The sequence below is a fragment of the Salmo trutta genome, chromosome 9 (assembly GCF_901001165.1).
Source record: "Salmo trutta chromosome 9, fSalTru1.1, whole genome shotgun sequence".
Lineage (NCBI taxonomy): Eukaryota > Metazoa > Chordata > Actinopteri > Salmoniformes > Salmonidae > Salmo > Salmo trutta.
In genome coordinates, this window is record NC_042965.1 from 39,750,121 (window position 1) to 39,770,924 (window position 20,804).

Below are 20,804 nucleotides of genomic sequence, written 5' to 3' on the forward strand. Positions count from 1 at the left end.
GTGTGGGAGATATGAGTGTGTCAGATCAGAAGTGTGTGTGTGTGTGTGTGTGTGTGTGTGTGTGTGTGTGTGTGTGTGTGTGTGTGTGTGTGTGTGTGTGTGTGTGTGTGTGTGTGTGTGTGTGTGTGTGTTTTCTTGTCTTAAATAAGACCAGCATGTCAGTCCTCATGGGAGAGCTATCTCCTCTTGCTGAGATGTCTGAAGTGCAGCAGTAGACACTGCATGGCATACACACACACACACACACACACACACACTGCCAGGGCTCATATAGAGTACACTCAGCTCAGTTCTAAGAAGGATACAGTTTAATCTACTCCCAGTAGTACTACCTAAACTAACACCTGTACCATCTGTCTGACTGGCTGACTGACTGACTGACTGGCTGACTGACTGGCTGGCTGCCTGGCTGACTGGCTGGCTGGCTGACTGGCTGGCTGGCTGACTGGCTGGCTGGCTGACTGGCTGACTGACTGGCTGGCTGACTGTCTGACTGTCTGACTGACTGACTGGCTGGCTGGCTGGCTGACTGGCTGGCTGACTGGCTGGCTGGCTGACTGACTGGCTGACTGGCTGACTGGCTGTCTGTCTGACTGTCTGGCTGGCTGACTGTCTGGCTGGCTGACTGTCTGACTGTCTGGCTGGCTGACTGTCTGGCTGTCTTGCTGTCTGACTGACTGGCTGTCTGACTGTCTGGCTGACTGTCTGGCTGACTGTCTGGCTGACTGTCTGGCTGACTGTCTGACTGGCTGGCTGTCTGACTGGCTGACTGGCTGGCTGACTGGCTGACTGGCTGACTGGCTGGCTGGCTGTCTGACTGGCTGACTGGCTGGCTGACTGGCTGGCTGACTGGCTGGCTGACTGGCTGACTGACTGTCTTGGCTGACTGACTGGCTGACTGACTGGCTGGCTGTCTGACTGGCTGTCTGACTGACTGGCCAGCCAGATCGTCAGACAGATGAATGACTGTTTACTAGTGGATCACCAGGTGCATGCATACTGATTGTGTACAGGACTTAGTGAAGCAGCATGGTTGTCCGTATGGGGCCCTGATCCTGGTTAGTTTGCCTGCTGCACAGGGACTAGCTCATAGTTTAAGTGTATTTGTGCTGCAGAGACTAGAGGTCGACCGATTATGATTTTTCAACGCCGATACCGATTATTGGAGGGCCAAAACCCGATACCGATTAATCAGACAATTTTTTTATTTTTTATTTGTAATAATGACAATTACAACAATACTGAATGAACACTTATTTTAACTTAATATAATACATCAATAAAATCAATTTAGCCTCAAATAAATAATGAAACATGTTCAATTTGGTTTAAATAATGCAAAAACAAAGTGTTGAAGAAGAAAGTAAAAGTGCAATATGTGCCATGTAAGAAAGCTAACGTTTAAGTTCCTTGCTCAGAACATGAGAACATATGAAAGCTGGTGGTTCCTTTTAACATGAGTCTTCAATATTCCCAGGTAAGAAGTTTTAGGTTGTAGTTATTATAGGACTATTTCCCTCTCTATACGATTTGTATTTCATATACCTTTGACTATTGGATGTTCCTATAGGCACTTTAGTATTGCCAGTGTAACAGTATAGCTTCCGTCCCTCTCCTCGCTCCTACCTGGGCTCGAACCAGGAACACATCGACAACAGCCACCCTCGAAGCAGCGTTACCCATGCAGAGCAAGGGGAACAACTACTCCAAGTCTCAGAGCGAGTGACGTTTGAAACGCTATTAGCGCGCACCCGCTAACTAGCTAACCATTTCACATCGGTTACACCAGCCTAATCTTGGGAGTTGATAGGCTTGAAGTCATAAACAGCGCAATGCTTGAAGCACAGTGAAGAGCTGCTTGCAAAATGCACGAAAGTGCTGTTTGAATGAATGCTTACGAGCCTGCTGCTGCCTACCACCGCTCAGTCAGACTGCTCTATCAAATCATAGACTTAATTATAACATAATAACACACAGAAATACGAGCCTTTGGTCATTAATATGGTCAAATACGGAAACTATCATCTCGAAAAAAAACGTTTTTCCTTTCAGTGAAATACGGAACCGTTCCGTATTTTATCTAACGGGTGGCATCCCTAAGTCTAAATATTCCTGTTACATTGCCCAACCTTCAATGTTATGTCATAATTACGTAAAATTCTGGCAAATTAGTTCGCAACGAGCCAGGCGGCCCAAACTGTTGCATACACCCTGACTGCGTGCAATGAACGCAAGAGAAGTGACCCAATTTCCCTAGTTAATATTGCCTGCTAACATGAATTTATTTTAACTAAATATGCAGGTTTAAAAATATATACTTCTGTGTATTGATTTTAAGAAAGGCATTGATGTTTATGGTTAGGTACAGTCGTGCAACGATTGTGCTTTTTTCGCAAATGCGCTTTTGTTAAATCATCCCCGTTTGGCGAAGTCTGCTGTCTTTGTTAGGAAGAAATAGTCTTCACACAGTTCGCAACGAGCCAGGCGGCCCAAACTGCTGCATATACCCTGACTCTGTTGCAAGAGAAGTGACACATTTTCCCTAGTTAAAAGAAATTCATGTTAGCAGGCAATATTAACTAAATATGCAGGTTTAAAAATATATACTTCTGTATTGATTTTAAGAAAGGCATTGATGTTTATGGTTGGAGCAACGTGTACCTAAGCGATTATATGCAACACAGGACAGGCTAGATAAACTAGTAATATCATCAACCATGTGTAGTTAACTAGTGATTATGATTGATTGATTGTTTTTTATAAGATAAGTTTAATGCTAGCTAGCACCTTACCTTGGCTTCTTACTGCATTCGCATAACAGGCAGGCTCCTCGTGGAGTGCAATGTAAAGCAGGTGGTTAGAGCGTCGGACTAGTTAACCGTAAGGTTGCAAGATTGAATCCGTGAGCTGACAAGGTAAAAATCTGTCGTTCTGCCCCTGAACAAGGCAGTTAACCCACCGTTTCTAGGCCGTCATTGAAAATAAGAATGTGTTCTTAAATAAAGGTCTAAAAAATATATATATTTTTTTAATTCTTATTTTTTTAAATCGGCCAAATCGGCGTCCAAAAATACCGATTTCCGATTGTTATGAAAACTTGAAATCGGCCCTAATTAATCGGCCATTCCGATTAATCGGTGGACCTCTAGCAGAGACCATAAGCAGCTTGGTTATCAAGACACAGTCCACAGTGGTTGGTCGCTCTGCTCCGCTCGTACCTAAACCCTCGCCATTCTGTTCTGCTCATACCCAGACCCTCGCCATTCTGTTCCACTCATACCCTTGCCATTCTGCTCCGCTCGTACCCAGACCCTCGCCATTATGCTCCGCTCGTACCCAGACCCTCGCCATTCTGCTCCGCTCGTACCCAGACCCTCGCCATTCTGCTCCACTCGTACCCAGACCCTCGCCATTCTGCTCCGCTTGTACCCAGACCCTCGCCATTCTGCTCCGCTTGTACCCAGACCCTCGCCATTCTGCTCCGCTCGTACCCAGACCCTCGCCATTCTGTTCTGCCCCTCTCTAATGTCTCCTCTCTAATGTCTCCTCTCTAATGTCTCCTCTGTCTCCTCTCTAATGTCTCCTCTCTAATGTCTCCTCTCTAATGTCTCCTCTCTAATGTCTCCTCTCTGTCTCCTCTCTAATGTCTCCTCCCTAATGTCTCCTCTCTAATGTCTCCTCTCTAATGTCTCCTCTCTAATGTCTCCTCTCTAATGTCTCCTCTCTAATGTCTCCTCCCTAATGTCTCCTCTCTAATGTCTCCTCTCTAATGTCTCCTCTCTAATGTCTCCTCTAATGTCTCCTCTCTATCTCCTCTCTGTCTCCTCCCTAATGTCTCCTCCCTAATGTCTCCTCCCTAATGTCTCATCTCTGTCTCCTCCCTAATGTCTCCTCTCTAATGTCTCCTCTCTAATGTCTCCTCCCTAATGTCTCCTCTCTAATGTCTCCTCTCTGTCTCCTCTCTGTCTCCTCTCTGTCTCCTCCCTAATGTCTCCTCTCTGTCTCCTCTCTAATGTCTCCTCTCTAATGTCTCCTCTCTAATGTCTCCTCTCTAATGTCTCCTCTCTGTCTCCTCCCTAATGTCTCCTCTCTAATGTCTCCTCTCTAATGTCTCCTCCCTAATGTCTCCTCCCTAATGTCTCCTCTCTAATGTCTCCTCGCCATTGTCTCCTCTCTGTCTCCTCCCTAATGTCTCCTCTCTGTCTCCTCCCTAATGTCTCCTCTCTGTCTCCTGCCTAATGTATCCTCTCTAATGTCTCCTCCCTAATGTCTCCTCTCTGTCTCCTCCCTAATGTCTCCTCTCTGTCTCCTCTCTAATGTCTCCTCTCTAATGTCTCCTCCCTAATGTCTCCTCTCTGTCTCCTCCCTAATGTCTCCTCTCTGTCTCCTCCCTAATGTCTCCTCTCTAATGTCTCCTCCCTAATGTCTCCTCTCTGTCTCCTCCCTAATGTCTCCTCCCTAATGTCTCCTCCCTAATGTCTCCTCCCTAATGTCTCCTCCCTAATGTCTCCTCCCTGATGTCTCCTCTCTAATGTCTCCTCTCTAATGTCTCCTCTCTAATGTCTCCTCCCTAATGTCTCTTCCCTAATGTCTCCTCCCTAATGTCTCCTCTCTAATGTCTCCTCCCTAATGTCTCCTCCCTAATGTCTCCTCTCTGATGTCTCCTCTCTAATGTCTCCTCTCTAATGTCTCCTCCCTAATGTCTCCTCCCTAATGTCTCCTCTCTAATGTCTCCTCTCTAATGTCTCCTCCCTAATGTCTCCTCCCTAATGTCTCCTCCCTAATGTCTCCTCCCTAATGTCTCCTCCCAAATGTCTCCTCTCTAATGTCTCCTCTCTAATGTCTCCTCTCTAATGTCTCCTCTCCAATGTCCCCTCTCAGACACAGACACGTTGTCTGTCTAAGAAGTGTTTTTAACAGGGTCTGATCTCAACTTTGCTGGAGCTGCCTGCTTCCATCAGTGTCGTCAGCCTCCTACCAGTGGACTGGCTGGGGGTCTGTAGAACCAAGGGTTTGCAGTACATTGCAATGTGTTGTTAGGCTATGCACGGTATGGTACACACACACATGAAAACATGCACACATACACAGAGCGAGAGAGAGAAGCCATCCCCACTAATTGTGTGTTCTCATGACCGATTGAGGGCAAATGTCTGGGGAGGGGGTAGAGAGAGAGGAAGGTGGGACACTGAAGGATGAGAGAGGGAGTGGGATATAGAGAGACAGAGAGAGGATAGTGGGACACTGAAGGATGAGAGAGGGAGTGGGTTATAGAGAGACAGAGAGAGAGGGAGGTGGGACACTGAAGGATGAGACAGAGGGAGGATGTTGGGTCACTGAAGGATGAGAGAGGGAGTGGGTTATAGAGAGACAGAGAGAGAGGATAGTGGGACACTGAAGGATGAGACAGAGAGAGGATGGTGGGACACTGAAGAATGAGAGAGGGAGTGGGTTATAGAGAGACAGAGAGAGGATGGTGGGACACTGAAGGATGAGAGAGGGAGTGGGTTATAGAGAGACAGAGAGAGGATGGTGGGACACTGAAGGATGAGAGAGGGAGTGGGTTATAGAGAGACAGAGAGAGAGGGAGGGAGAGAGATAGGAGGAGAGGAATCTCTTGATGGGGTTGTTGTTGTGTGTGTAATGAGTACATAATTGAACGAGGAGGAATGTATGGCCCGTGTACTGTCGATCTGTTGTGGTGTGTAAATGTTTTGTGATGCAGCCTGCCTCTCTCTAATCTCCAGGACAGGGATTATAATCTGAGCCTAGCTAAGGGACACCGGGTAGAACCATGCATTTACATTACATTTACATTTTAGTCATTTAGCAGACGCTCTTATCCAGAGCGACTTACAGTAGTGAATGCTTATATTTCATTTCATTTATTTATTTATTTATTTTTTGTACTGGCCCCCCGTGGGAATCGAACCCAGGTACCCTAGTGGTTAGAGCGTTGGGCTGAAAGGTGAAAGGTTGCTGGATCAAATCCCAGAGCTGACAAGGTAAAAATCTGTCGTTCTGCCCCTGAGCAAGGTAGTTAACCCACTGTTCCCTGTGGATGTTGATTAAGGCAGCACTCCTGCACCTCTCTGATTCAGAGGAGTTGGGTTAAATGTGGAAGACACATTTCAGTTGAAGGCATTCAGTTGTACAACTGACTAGGTATCCCCCTTTCCTTTCAGTTGTATAACTGACTAGGTATCCCCCTTTCAGTTGTACAACTGACTAGGTATCCCCCTTTCCTTTCAGTTGTATAACTGACTAGGTATCCCCCTTTCCTTTCAGTTGTATAACTGACTAGGTATCCCCCTTTCAGTTGTATAACTGACTAGGTATCCCCCCTTTCCTTTCTGTTGTACAACTGACTAGGTATCCCCCTTTCCTTTCAGTTGTACAACTGACTAGGTATCCCCCTTTCCTTTCAGTTGTATAACTGACTAGGTATCCCCCTTTCAGTTGTATAACTGACTAGGTATCCCCCCTTTCCTTTCTGTTGTACAACTGACTAGGTATCCCCCTTTCCTTTCTGTTGTACAACTGACTAGGTATCCCCCTTTCCTTTCAGTTGTATAACTGACTAGGTATCCCTCTTTCCTTTCAGTTGTACAACTGACTAGGTATCCCCCTTTCCTTTCAGTTGTATAACTGACTAGGTATCCCCCTTTCAGTTGTATAACTGACTAGGTATCCCCCTTTCAGTTGTATAACTGACTAGGTATCCCCCTTTCAGTTGTATAACTGACTAGGTATCCCCCTTTCAGTTGTATAACTGACTAGGTATCCCCCTTTCAGTTGTATAACTGACTAGGTATCCCCCTTTCAGTTGTATAACTGACTAGGTATCCCCCTTTCCTTTCAGTTGTATAACTGACTAGGTATCCCCTTTCCTTTCAGTTGTATAACTGACTAGATATCCCCCTTTCCTTTCAGTTGTATAACTGACTAGGTATCCCCCTTTCCTTTCAGTTGTATAACTGACTAGGTATCCCCCTTTCCTTTCAGTTGTACAACTGACTAGGTATCCCCCTTTCCTTTCTGTTGTATAACTGACTAGGTATCCCCCTTTCCTTTCAGTTGTATAACTGACTAGGTATCCCCCTTTCAGTTGTATAACTGACTAGGTATCCCCCTTTCCTTTCAGTTGTATAACTGACTAGGTATCCCCCGTTCCTTTCAGTTGTATAACTGACTAGGTATCCCCCTTTCCTTTCAGTTGTATAACTGACTAGGTATCCCCCTTTCCTTTCAGTTGTATAACTGACTAGGTATCCCCCTTTCCTTTCAGTTGTATAACTGACTAGGTATCCCCCTTTCAGTTGTATAACTGACTAGGTATCCCCCTTTCCTTTCAGTTGTATAACTGACTAGGTATCCCCCGTTCCTTTCAGTTGTACAACTGACTAGATATCCCCCTTTCCTTTCAGTTGTACAACTGACTAGGTATCCCCCTTTCCTTTCAGTTGTATAACTGACTAGGTATCCCCCTTTCCTTTCAGTTGTATAACTGACTAGGTATCCCCCTTTCCTTTCAGTTGTATAACTGACTAGATATCCCCCTTTCCTTTCAGTTGTATAACTGACTAGATATCCCCCTTTCCTTTCAGTTGTATAACTGACTAGGTATCCCCCTTTCCTTTCTGTTGTATAACTGACTAGGTATCCCCCTTTCCTTTCTGTTGTATAACTGACTAGGTATCCCCCTTTCCTTTCTGTTGTATAACTGACTAGGTATCCCCCTTTCCTTTCAGTTGTATAACTGACTAGGTATCCCCCTTTCCTTTCTGTTGTATAACTGACTAGGTATCCCCCTTTCCTTTCAGTTGTACAACTGACTAGGTATCCCCCTTTCCTTTCAGTTGTACAACTGACTAGGTATCCCCCTTTCCTTTCAGTTGTATAACTGACTAGGTATCCCCCTTTCCTTTCAGTTGTATAACTGACTAGGTATCCCCCTTTCCTTTCAGTTGTATAACTGACTAGGTATCCCCCTTTCAGTTGTATAACTGACTAGGTATCCCCCTTTCCTTTCAGTTGTATAACTGACTAGGTATCCCCCTTTCCTTTCAGTTGTACAACTGACTAGGTATCCCCCCTTTCCTTTCAGTTGTACAACTGACTAGGTATCCCCCTTTCCTTTCAGTTGTATAACTGACTAGGTATCCCCCCTTTCCTTTCTGTTGTATAACTGACTAGGTATCCCCCTTTCCTTTCAGTTGTATAACTGACTAGGTATCCCTCTTTCTGTTGTACAACTGACTAGGTATCCCCCTTTCCTTTCAGTTGTATAACTGACTAGGTATCCCCCTTTCCTTTCTGTTGTATAACTGACTAGGTATCCCCCTTTCCTTTCAGTTGTACAACTGACTAGGTATCCCCCTTTCCTTTCAGTTGTATAACTGACTAGGTATCCCCCTTTCCTTTCAGTTGTATAACTGACTAGGTATCCCCCTTTCCTTTCAGTTGTATAACTGACTAGGTATCCCCCTTTCTGTTGTACAACTGACTAGGTATCCCCCTTTCTGTTGTACAACTGACTAGGTATCCCCCTTTCCTTTCAGTTGTATAACTGACTAGGTATCCCCCTTTCAGTTGTATAACTGACTAGGTATCCCCCTTTCCTTTCAGTTGTATAACTGACTAGGTATCCCCCTTTCAGTTGTACAACTGACTAGGTATCCCCCTTTCCTTTCAGTTGTACAACTGACTAGGTATCCCCCTTTCCTTTCAGTTGTATAACTGACTAGGTATCCCCCTTTCCTTTCAGTTGTATAACTGACTAGATATCCCCCTTTCCTTTCAGTTGTACAACTGACTAGGTATCCCCCTTTCCTTTCAGTTGTATAACTGACTAGGTATCCCCCTTTCCTTTCAGTTGTATAACTGACTAGATATCCCCCTTTCCTTTCAGTTGTATAACTGACTAGGTATCCCCCTTTCAGTTGTACAACTGACTAGGTATCCCCCCTTTCCTTTCAGTTGTACAACTGACTAGGTATCCCCCTTTCCTTTCTGTTGTATAACTGACTAGGTATCCCCCTTTCCTTTCAGTTGTATAACTGACTAGGTATCCCCCTTTCCTTTCAGTTGTATAACTGACTAGGTATCCCCCTTTCCTTTCAGTTGTATAACTGACTAGGTATCCCCCTTTCAGTTGTATAACTGACTAGGTATCCCCCTTTCAGTTGTACAACTGACTAGGTATCCCCCTTTCCTTTCAGTTGTATAACTGACTAGGTATCCCCCTTTCCTTTCAGTTGTATAACTGACTAGGTATCCCCCTTCCCTTCAGGACCTAGCTGCTCTCTCATAGCTACTAGTCCGTCTGTGCCCCGTACAGAACCAATGTTATACAGTACCATGGCACTGCTGAATTTAAATGGATAGTTCATCTTTACAAAATCACTTGAATTCCTCATTGCATGTTTTTGATGTAGTCTTTGGGTGAGAAGAGACTGAGAACACTTGTTTTAGTTTTTCTTTCAAAAATGTATTTCACAAAGTTCCCTTCACACAGTGAAATGTATTATATTTATTTCACCTTTATTTAATTAGGCAAGTCAGTTAAGAACAAATTCTTATTTACAATGACAGCGGGTTAACTGCCTTGTTCAGGGGCAGAACGACAGATTTGTACCTCGGGGGTAAAGAAATTTAGCTCGGGGGATTCAATCTTGCAACCTTTCGGTTACTAGTCCAACGCCCTAACCGCTAGGCTACCTGCCGCCCCACTGGGTGGTTAGTGAATAACAAGCTGTGGTCAATAGATCTCAATGTGACCGATGGGATTTCACAGCATTGTAGAAGCCAACTAACTAAAATATGAACATGTTGTTGTTTTTTCCTGGTCTGATTCAGCCTGGGTGGACTGTGGTTGGTTCTGATTCAGCCTGGGTGGACTGTGGTTGGTTCTGATTCAGCCTGGGTGGACTGTGGTTGGTTGGTTCTGATTCAGCCTGGGTGGACTGTGGTTGGTTCTGATTCAGCCTGGGTGGACTGTGGTTGGTTGGTTCTGATTCAGCCTGGGTGGACTGTGGTTGGTTCTGATTCAGCCTGGGTGGACTGTGGTTGGTTCTGATTCAGCCTGGGTGGACTGTGGTTGGTTGGTTCTGATTCAACCTGGGTGGACTGTGGTTGGTTCTGATTCAGCCTGGGTGGACTGTGGTTGGTTGGTTCTGATTCAGCCTGGGTGGACTGTGGTTGGTTCTGATTCAGCCTGGGTGGACTGTGGTTGGTTGGTTCTGATTCAGCCTGAGTGGACTGTGGTTGGTTCTGATTCAGCCTGGGTGGACTGTGGTTGGTTCTGATTCAGCCTGGGTGGACTGTGGTTGGTTGGTTCTGATTCAGCCTGGGTGGACTGTGGTTGGTTCTGATTCAGCCTCGGTGGACTGTGGTTGGTTCTGATTCAGCCTGGGTGGACTGTGGTTGGTTGGTTCTGATTCAGCCTGGGTGGACTGTGGTTGGTTCTGATTCAGCCTGGGTGGACTGTGGTTGGTTGGTTCTGATTCAGCCTGGGTGGACTGTAGTTGGTTCTGATTCAGCCTCGGTGGACTGTGGTTGGTTCTGATTCAGCCTCGGTGGACTGTGGTTGGTTCTGATTCAGCCTGGGTGGACTGTGGTTGGTTCTGATTCAGCCTGGGTGGACTGTGTGTGTGTGTGTGTGTGTGTGTGTGTGTGTGTGTGTGTGTGTGTGTGTGTGTGTGTGTGTGTGTGTGTGTGTGTGTGTAAAGGCAGGTCAGTCTAAAAAGTAAATGACCAAACTATTGATCGGGATGTGTGTCTGTTTCCACGGTATCCTGGAGCGCTGTGTGTGAGTGTGTCTGTTTCCACGGTATCCTGGAGCGCTGTGTGTGAGTGTGTCTGTTTCCACGGTATCCTGGAGCGCTGTGTGTGTGTGTGACTAGATACTCTCATTCCATTGGCCTATTTTTGGGGCTGTGTTTTGGACCAGGGTGACATTTTGTTTCGTAGCAGTTTAACTATGGAGTCTATTCTTCCATGTATTTATCACAGAACCAAGAAAACAATGGTCTTTTCCATGACCGCATCTCTGTGGCTGATGTCTACAGTAGTTTGTATACGTGGGTCATTGCATTCCGTGTGAAAATGGGTCATTTTGTATCTGAATGTGTCAGTAGTGTGATGGTGTGTTACTGTACTTCACTGTTGCTTCATCCCTTCCTTCATGTACCAGTGTGTTAATATAGTAGTGTTCACTAACACAGTGTGTTAATATAGTAGTGTTCACTAACACAGTGTGTTAATATAGTAGTGTTCACTAACCCAGTGTGTTAATATAGTAGTGTTCACTAACCCAGTGTGTTAATATAGTAGTGTTCACTAACACAGTGTGTTAATATAGTAGTGTTCACTAACACAGTGTGTTAATATAGTAGTGTTCACTAACCCAGTGTGTTAATATAGTAATATTCACTAACCCAGTGTGTTTATATAGTAGTGTTCACTAACACAGTGTGTTAATATAGTAATATTCACTAACCCAGTGTGTTAATATAGTAGTGTTCACTAACACAGTGTGTTAATATAGTAGTGTTCACTAACACAGTGTGTTAATATAGTAGTGTTCACTAACACAGTGTGTTAATATAGTAGTGTTCACTAACACAGTGTGTTAATATAGTAGTGTTCACTAACACAGTGTGTTAATATAGTAGTGTTCACTAACCCAGTGTGTTAATATAGTAGTGTTCACTAACACAGTGTGTTAATATAGTAGTGTTCACTAACACAGTGTGTTAATATAGTAGTGTTCACTAACCCAGTGTGTTAATATAGTAGTGTTCACTAACACAGAGTGTTAATATAGTAGTGTGCACTAACCCAGTGTGTTTATATAGTAGTGTGCACTAACACAGTGTGTTAATATAGTAGTGTTCACTAACACAGTGTGTTAATATAGTAGTGTTCACTAACCCAGTGTGTTTATATAGTAATATTCACTAACCCAGTGTTTTCTCTCCACAGAGCTCAGGAATGGAGGAGACTGTTTGGGAGCAGCACACTGTGAACCTACAAAGGGTGAGTTGACCTTTAACCTTTATATGTATTTGACCTGGAGTCTCTCCTAGCTCTCTCCGTAGTGGATGGTCAGAGTGTGTGTGTGGTGTTCCTTGCCGTCAGTAAAGGCCACAGCTACTGTGTGTTAGCTCTCACCAGGTGTGTCTGCCAGACAGACAGACAGACAGACAGACAGACAGACAGACAGACAGACAGACAGACAGACAGACAGACAGACAGACAGACAGACAGACAGACAGACAGACGTCTTGTTTCCCCTTGGATAGACAGGATATGTCTTGTTTCCCCTTGGATAGACAGGAGACGTCTTGTTTCCCCTTGGATAGACAGGAGATGTCTTGTTTCCCCTTGGATAGACAGGAGACGTCTTGTTTCCCCTTGGATAGACAGGAGACGTCTTGTTTCCCCATGGATAGACAGGAGACGTCTTGTTTCCCCTTGGATAGACAGGAGATGTCTTGTTTCCCCTTGGATAGACAGGAGATGTCTTGTTTCCCCTTGGATAGACAGGAGACGTCTTGTTTCCCCTTGGATAGACAGGAGACGTCTTGTTTCCCCATGGATAGACAGGAAACGTCTTGTTTCCCCTTGGATAGACAGGAGACGTCTTGTTTCCCCTTGGATAGACAGGAGATGTCTTGTTTCCCCTTGGATAGACAGGAGATGTCTTGTTTCCCCTTGGATAGACAGGAGACGTCTTGTTTCCCCTTGGATAGACAGGAGACGTCTTGTTTCCCCTTGGATAGACAGGAGACGTCTTGTTTCCCCTTGGATAGACAGGAGACGTCTTGTTTCCCCTTGGATAGACAGGAGACGTCTTGTTTCCCCTTGGATAGACAGGAGACGTCTTGTTTCCTCTTGGATAGACAGGAGACGTCTTGTTTCCCCTTGGATAGACAGGAGACGTCTTGTTTCCCCTTGGATAGACAGGAGACGTCTTGTTTCCCCTTGGATAGACAGGAGACGTCTTGTTTCCCCTTGGATAGACAGGAGACGTCTTGTTTCCCCTTGGATAGACAGGAGACGTCTTGTTTCCCCTTGGATAGACAGGAGACGTCTTGTTTCCCCTTGGATAGACAGGAGACGTCTTGTTTCCCCATGGATAGACAGGAGATCCAAGGTTGACCTACTCTCTTTCTCCTTCATCGCTATCTATCTATCTATCTATCTATCTATCTATCTATCTATCTATCTGTCTATCTATCTATCTATCTATCTACCAGGTATCTAGCTCTCTCTCTCTCTCTCTCTCTCTCTCTCTCTGTCTCTCTCTCTCTCTCTCTCTCTCTGTCTCTCCAGAGCATTAGACGCACATTGGAAACTCAAGCTGTCTTCTCCCCCCTTCCACCAACCATTCTCATCCCATCTCTCCCATCTATATGGTTGTAGTCAACCTGTTAACCCGTCCAGTGCTACCCCTGTCTACCTGTCTCTCTACCTGTCTACCCGTCTCTCTACCTGTCTACCTGTCTCTCTACCTGTCTCTCTATCTGTCTCTCTACCTGGCTACCTGTCTCTCTACCTGTCTCTCTACCTGGCTACCTGTCTGTCTACCTGTCTCTCTACCTGTCTCTTTACCTGGCTACCTGTCTCTCTATCTGTCTACCCGTCTCTCTACCTGGCTACCTGTCTCTCTACCCGTCTCTCTATCTGTCTCTCTACCTGTCTCTCTACCTGGCTACCTGTCTCTCTACCTGGCTACTTGTCTCTCTACCTGTCTCTCTACCTGGCTACCTGTCTGTCTACCTGGCTCTCTACCTGTCTGGCTACCTGACTACCTGTCTGTCTACCTGTCTCTCTACCTGTCTACCTGTCTGTCTACTCTCTCATTCCATTTCAACCTGTTGACCCATCCAGTGCTACCTCTCTCTACCTGTCTGGCTACATGTCCGACTACCTGTCCGTCTAACTGTTTCAACCCATTTTAGTGTATTTGTTTGTCTGACCTTCCTTCTCCATTTCAATGCTGTATATTTTTATTTGCCTAACCCCCAACTAAATTCTCTTTCTCTGTGTCATCTCTCTCCTCCCTCCCTCCCTCCTGTAGGACTCCAAGATGGGGTTTGGTATTGCCGTGTCTGGGGGACGGGACAACCCCAACGCGGATAACGGAGAGATGTCAATCATCGTGTCAGACGTCCTACAGGGTGGACCAGCTGATGGACTCCTGTTGTATGCTACACCACTTACTCTTACATCATCAACTAACCAGACCTCACTGAGTTTTTCAAAACTTTAATGCTGTTATTAATTCATGGTTTTTTTTGCCGAATATGTCAGGAAGTCAGTTAAGGGGATACCGTCATTGTGGTTGCTGGTACCGGAAGCCATCGGGTCTCATCTCAATAGTGTGAAGTCACTTCCTGGTCTCTTGTCCTTCATCTGCGCTGATCTAAAAAAAAAAACTATATGGTTAAGCAATATGGTTGACATCGTCTGGGAAAGGGCTTTCATCTACGCAGATGACTGAAAAGAGACCAGGATAGGAAGCTACTTTTGCCTATAGAAATTCAGCTAGGCTGTTCCAAGACTGATGAGGTTCTAATGTACAGTCATGGCCAAAAGTTTTGAGAATGACACAAATATTAATTTCCACAAAGTTTGCTACTTCAGTGTCTTTAGCTATTTTTGTCAGATGTTACTATGGAATACTGAAGTATAATTACAAGCATTTCATAAGTGTCAAAGGCTTTTATTGACAATTACATGAAGTTAATGCAAAGAGTCAATATTTGCAGTGTTGACCCTTCTTTGTCAAGACCTCTGCAATCCGCCCTGGCATGCTGTCAATTAACCTGTTTAGGATAGGGGGCAGTATTTTCACGGCCGGATAAAAAACGTACCCGATTTAATCTGGTTATTACTCCTGCCCAGAAACTAGAATATGCATATAATTGTTTGATTTGGATAGAAAACACCCTAAAGTTTCTAGAACTGTTTGAATGGTGTCTGTGAGTATAACAGAACTCATATGGCAGGCAAAAACCTGAGAAGATTCTATACAGGAAGTGCCCTCTCTGACCATTTCTTGGCCTTCTATAGCCTCTTTATCGAAAACAGAGGATCTCTGCTGTAACGGGACATTTTCTAAGGCTCCCATAGGCTCTCAGAAGGCGCCAGAACGGGGAATGATGACTCTGCAGTCCCTGGCTGAAAAACAGTAGCGCATTTAGATAGTGGTCGATCTGAGAACAATGAAACGGGTGCGCGCATGCACTTGAAGTGTCCATTTTACATTTTCAGTCTTTGAACGAAAACAACGTCTCCCGGTCGGAATATTATCGCTATTTTACGAGAAAAATCGCATAAAAATTGATTTTAAACAGCGTTTGACATGCTTCGAAGTACGGTAATGGAATATTTTGACATTTTTTGTCACGATATGCGCCGGCGCGTCACCCTTCGGATAGTGTCTTGAACGCAATAACAAAACGCCGCTCTTTGGATATAACTATGGATTATTTGGAACCAAAACAACATTGGGTGTAAAGTACAAGTCCTGGGAGTGCATTCTGACGAAGAACAGCAAAGGTAATCCAATTTTTCTTATAGTAAATCTGAGTTTGGTGAGTGCCAAACTTGGTGGGTGTCAAAATAGCTAGCCATGATGGCCGGGCTATCTACTCAGAATATTGCAAAATGTGCTTTCACCGAAAATCTATTTTAAAATCGGACACCGCGATTGCATAAAGGAGTTCTGTATCTATAATTCTTAAAATAATTGTTATGTTTTTTGTGAACGTTTATCGTGAGTAATTTAGTAAATTCACCGGGAGTTTTGGTGGGTTTGCTAGTTCTGAACGTCACATGCTAATGTAAAAAGCTGTTTTTTGATATAAATATGAACTTGATTGAACAAAACATGCATGTATTGTATAACATAATGTCCTAGGAGTGTCATCTGATGAAGATCATCAAAGGTTAGTGCTGCATTTAGCTGTGGTTTTGGTTTTTGTGACATTATATGCTAGCTTGAAAAATGGGTGTGTGATTATTTCTGGCTGGGTACTCTCCTGACAAAATCTAATGTTTTGCTTTCGTTGTAAAGCCTTTTTGAAATCGGACAATGTGGTTAGATAAAGGAGAGTCTTGTCTTTAAAATGGTGTAAAATATGTTCATATGTTTGAAAAATTGAAGTTTTGGGATTTTTGAGGAGTTTGTAATTTGCGCCACGCCCTATCATTGGATATTGGAGCGGTGTTCCGCTAGCGGAACATCTAGATGTAAGAGGTTACTTCTGGGCCACATCCTGACTGATGGCAGCCCATTCTTGCATAATCAATGCTTGGAGTTTGTCAGAATTTGTGGGGTTTTGTTTGTCCACCCGCCTCTTTAGGATTGACCACAAGTTCTCAATGGGATTAAGGTCTGGCGAGTTTCCTGGCCATGGACCCCAAAAAATGTATGTTTTGTTCCCCGAGCCACTTAGTTATCACTTTTTCCTTATGGCAAGGGGCTCCATCATGTTGGAAAATGCATTGCTTGTCACCAAACTGTTCCTGGATGGTTGGGAGAAGTTGCTCTTGGAGAATGTGTTGGTACCATTCTTTATTCATGGCTGTGTTCTTAGGCAAAATTGTGAGTGAGCCCACTCCCTTGGCTGAGAAGCAACCCCACACATGAATGGTCTCAGGATGCTTTACTGTTGGCATGACACAGGACTGATGGTAACGCTCACCTTGTCTTCTCCGGACAAGCTTTTTTCCGCATGCCCCAAACAATCGGAAAGGGATTCATCAGAGAAAATGACTTTACCCCAGTCCTCAGCAGTCCAATCCCTGTACCTTTTGCAGAATATCAGTCTGTTCCTGATGTTTTTCCTAGAGAGAAGTGGCTTCTTTGCTGCCCTTCTTGACACCAGGCCATCCTCCAAAAGTCTTCACCTCACTGTGCGTGCAGATGCACTCACACCTGCCTGCTGCCATTCCTGAGCAAGCTCTGTACTGGTGGTGCCCCGATCCCGCAGCTGAATCAACTTTAGGTGATGGTCCTGGCGCTTGCTGGACTTTCTTGGGCGCACTGAAGCCTTCTTCACAACAATTGAACCGCTGTCCTTGAAGTTCTTGATGATCCGATAAATGCTTGATTTAGGTGCAATTTTGCTGGCAGCAATATCCTTGCCTGTGAAGCCCTTTCCTTGCAGGAAACCATGGTTGACAGAGGAAGAACAATAATTCCAAGCACCACCCTCCTTTTGAAGCTTCCAGTCTGTTATTTGAACTCAGTCAGCATGACAGAGTGATCTCCAGCCTTGTCCTCGTCAACACTCACAACTGTGTTAACAAGAGAATCACTGACATGATGTCAGCTGGTCCTTTTGTGGCAGGGCTGAAATGCGGTGGAAATGTTTTTTGGGGATTCAGTTCATTTGCATAGCAAAGAGGGACTTTGCAATTAATTGCAATTCATCTGATCACTCTTCATAACATTCTGGAGTATATGCAAATTGCCATCATACAAACTGAGGCAGCAGACTTTGTGAAAATTAATATTTGTGTCATTCTCAAAACATTTGGCCACGACTGTACTCTTTCATGTGTGTTTTGTTGTTCTATATTATCGTTATGTTGTGTTCTCTCCTCCAGTGAGAAAGATCATGTGTTTTGTTGTTCTATGTTAACGTTATGTTGTGTTCTCTCCTCCAGTGAGAAAGATCGTGTGATCCAGGTCAACTCCATCCTCATGGACAACGTGCCTCATTCCTTTGCTGTGCAGCAGTTACGCAAATGTGGGAAGACTGCCAAGATAGTGAGTATCAGTGTGCATAGTGTTGATGTTGTTAGTAGCTAGCTGAAATGTTAAAAAGTAGTCAAGATGGTGAGTACCACATATGATAGAATATGTTAGGCCATAAGGACATTGACAATATGACAATCTATTCAACATATGAACACAGGCATGGCATAGCCTTGACATTCATCCTGGTGTAGCTGCTAGCTTAGCCACGGACGGACGGACGGACGGACGGACGGACGGACGGACAGACAGACAGACAGACAGGAGACATTGTAGCAGATAGTTGTAACATTGTGACAGTGAATCACCTAGAGCACCATGCAGCCACAGTACTGCCTTCTGAGCTGTTTAACACTGTCAGTCCACGGAGCTGTTTAACACAGTCAGTCCACGGAGCTGTTTAACACAGTCACACCTTTAATACTGCATAGCCCAAAATAACCCTACTGCCCCGCTCTTGCTCCCGTCGCTCTCTCTCTCTCTCTCTCTCTGTCTGTCTGTCTGTCTGTCTGTCTGTCTGTCTGTCTGTCTGTCTGTCTGTCTGTCTGTCTGTCTGTCTGTCTGTCTGTCTGTCTGTCTGTCTGTCTGTCTGTCTGTCTGTCTGTCTGTCTGTCTGTCTGTCTGTCTGTCTGTCTGTCTGAATTCAATTCAATTCGCTTTATTGGCATGACGTAACAATGTACATATTGCCAAAGCTTACTTTGGATATTTACAATATAAAAATAAATAAAAATGAGAATCAAAAATTGTCAACGGGACAACAGTAACAGCAATAACCAACGGTCAATATAACCATACATTCAACAATAACAATAATCATACAGTTGAGGACATGTGCAGGTTTATTGGTCTGTCAGACACTGTCCCTCAACTTATGGCAGGCAGCAATGTAGTGCGCTGCCAACCCACAGCTCTCTGCGTCCTCCCCCAACAGGATGGGTAGCCTATCCTCATCAGAGAGGTCTTTAAAACCTTGAATAAGGATTTCAAATTTGGGGAAATGACACTCTCTAATTGTTTTATATTTTTGACATTTTGTCAGGAAATGCAGCTCCGTCTCAGGTTCTGCTGTTGTGCAGTGGTTGCACAGCCTTTCCTCTACAGGGAGCCAGGTTTTCCTGTGTCTACCCTTCTCAATGGCAAGGCTGTGCTCACTGAGCCTGTACTTTGTCAAGGTTTTTCTAAGGTTTTGATCAGTAACCATGGTCAAATATTTAGCCATAGTGTACTGTCGATTTAGGGCCAGATAGCACTGCATTTTGCTTTGTGTTTGTGCTTGTGTTTCCCAATAAGCAATGTAGTTTTGTTTTGACTGTGTTGTAATTTGGTTTATTCTGATTGATTGCATGTTCTGGTCCTGAGGCTTCAGTGTGTTAGTAGAACAGGTTTGTGAACTCAGCCCCAGGACCAGCTGGATGAGGGGACTCTTTTCTTTGCTCAGCTCTTGGCATTGCAGGGCTTGGTAATGATATGAGAGGGGGTCACTGTATTTTAGATGTTTCCAAAACTTAGTTGCTCTTTTTTGAGTTTTTATTATTAGTGGATATTGGCCTAATTCTGCCCTGCATGCATTGTTTGTAGTTTTCCTCTGGACACGTAGGAGAATCTTACAGAACTCTGCATGTAGGGTTTCAATGGGGTGTTTGTCCCATTTGATGAAATCTTGTTTTGCAAGTGGACCCCACACCTCGCTGCCATAAAGTGCAATTGGTTCAATGACATATTCAATTAGTTTTAGCCAAATTTTAATAGGTATTTCAATTTGAATTTGCTTTTTAATGGCGTAGAATGCCCTGCGTGCTTTCTCTCTCAGTTCATTCACTGCCTCATTAAGGTGTCCAGTTGAGCTTATTTTTAAACCTAAGTAATTGTAGTGTGTACAGTACTCTATATATTTTGTACCAATTGAGAACTTTGGTCTAATTCCCTGAGATCTGGATCTTCTCTGGAAAATCATTATTTTAGTCTTTTTGGGGTTTACTGCCAGGGCCCAGGTCTGGCAGTACTGCTCTAGCAGGTCCAGGCTCTGCTGTAGGCCAGGTGCTGTGGGTGACAGCAGGCATAGGTCATCTGCGAAGAGTAGGCATTTAACTTCTGAATTGTGGAGACTAACACCAGGGGCTGAGGATTTTTCTAGAATAGTGGCCAATTCGTTAATGTAAATATTGAAGAGTGCAGGGCTCAGATTGCAACCCTGACGAAGGCCCCGCCCCTGGTTAAAGAATTCTGTCCTTTTCTTACCAATTTTAATGCTGCACGTATTGCCAGTATACATTGATTTAATTATGTCATATGTTTTACCCCCTACACCACTTTCAATAACTTTGTAGAACAGTCCTGTATGCCAAATAGAATCAAATGCTTTTTGGAAGTCGATAAAGCAAGTGTATATTTTGGTATTATTTTGGTGGACATGTTTATCTATCAGGGTGTGTAAGGTGTAAATATGATCAGTTGTGCGATGTTTTGGTATAAATCCAATTTGGCTTTTACTCAAGACATTGTGCTTATTAAGGAAGTTTAGAACTCTTACATTGATGATACTACAGAAAACCTTCCCCAGGTTACTGTTCACACAAATGCCTCTGTAATTGTTAGGGTCAAATTTGTCTCCATTCTTAAAGATTGGGGTTATGAGTCCTTGATTCCAGATGTCAGGGAAATAACCTACACTCAGGATCAAATTAAACAATTTTAATATAGCCAATTGAAATTTTTCACTAGTGAGTTTGAGCATCTCATTTAGGATGCCATCAGGTCCGCAGGCTTTTTTAAATTTGAGAGCCTGAAGTTTCTTATAGAGCTCCTGGTCAGTAATTGGGGAGTCCAATGGGTTTTGATTGTCCTTTATAGCTTTTTCTAATCCATTCAACTTCTCATGGATTTGGCGTTGTTCTGCGTTTGTGTCAATTTGAACGGTGTTGTAGAGTGTTTTGAAATGGGTTGTCCATATGTCACCATTTTGTATCGCTAATTCCTCTTGTTTAGATTTTTTTAGTTTTTTCCAATTTTGCCAAAAGTTGTTTGT

At 44.2% G+C, this 20,804-nt stretch overlaps 1 protein-coding gene across 1 annotated transcript in view; it reads left to right on the forward strand.

Annotated features, from left to right (window-relative positions):
- LOC115200536 (tight junction protein ZO-2) overlaps positions 1 to 20,804 on the forward strand; it is a gene marked incomplete in the record, with an annotated part of 222,922 nt that overhangs the window by 146,222 nt on the left and 55,896 nt on the right. The window contains 3 exon segments of the mRNA XM_029763667.1: positions 11,986 to 12,039; positions 14,087 to 14,211; positions 17,686 to 17,788. Of these exon segments, the coding sequence (XP_029619527.1) occupies positions 11,986 to 12,039; positions 14,087 to 14,211; positions 17,686 to 17,788 (282 nt within the window).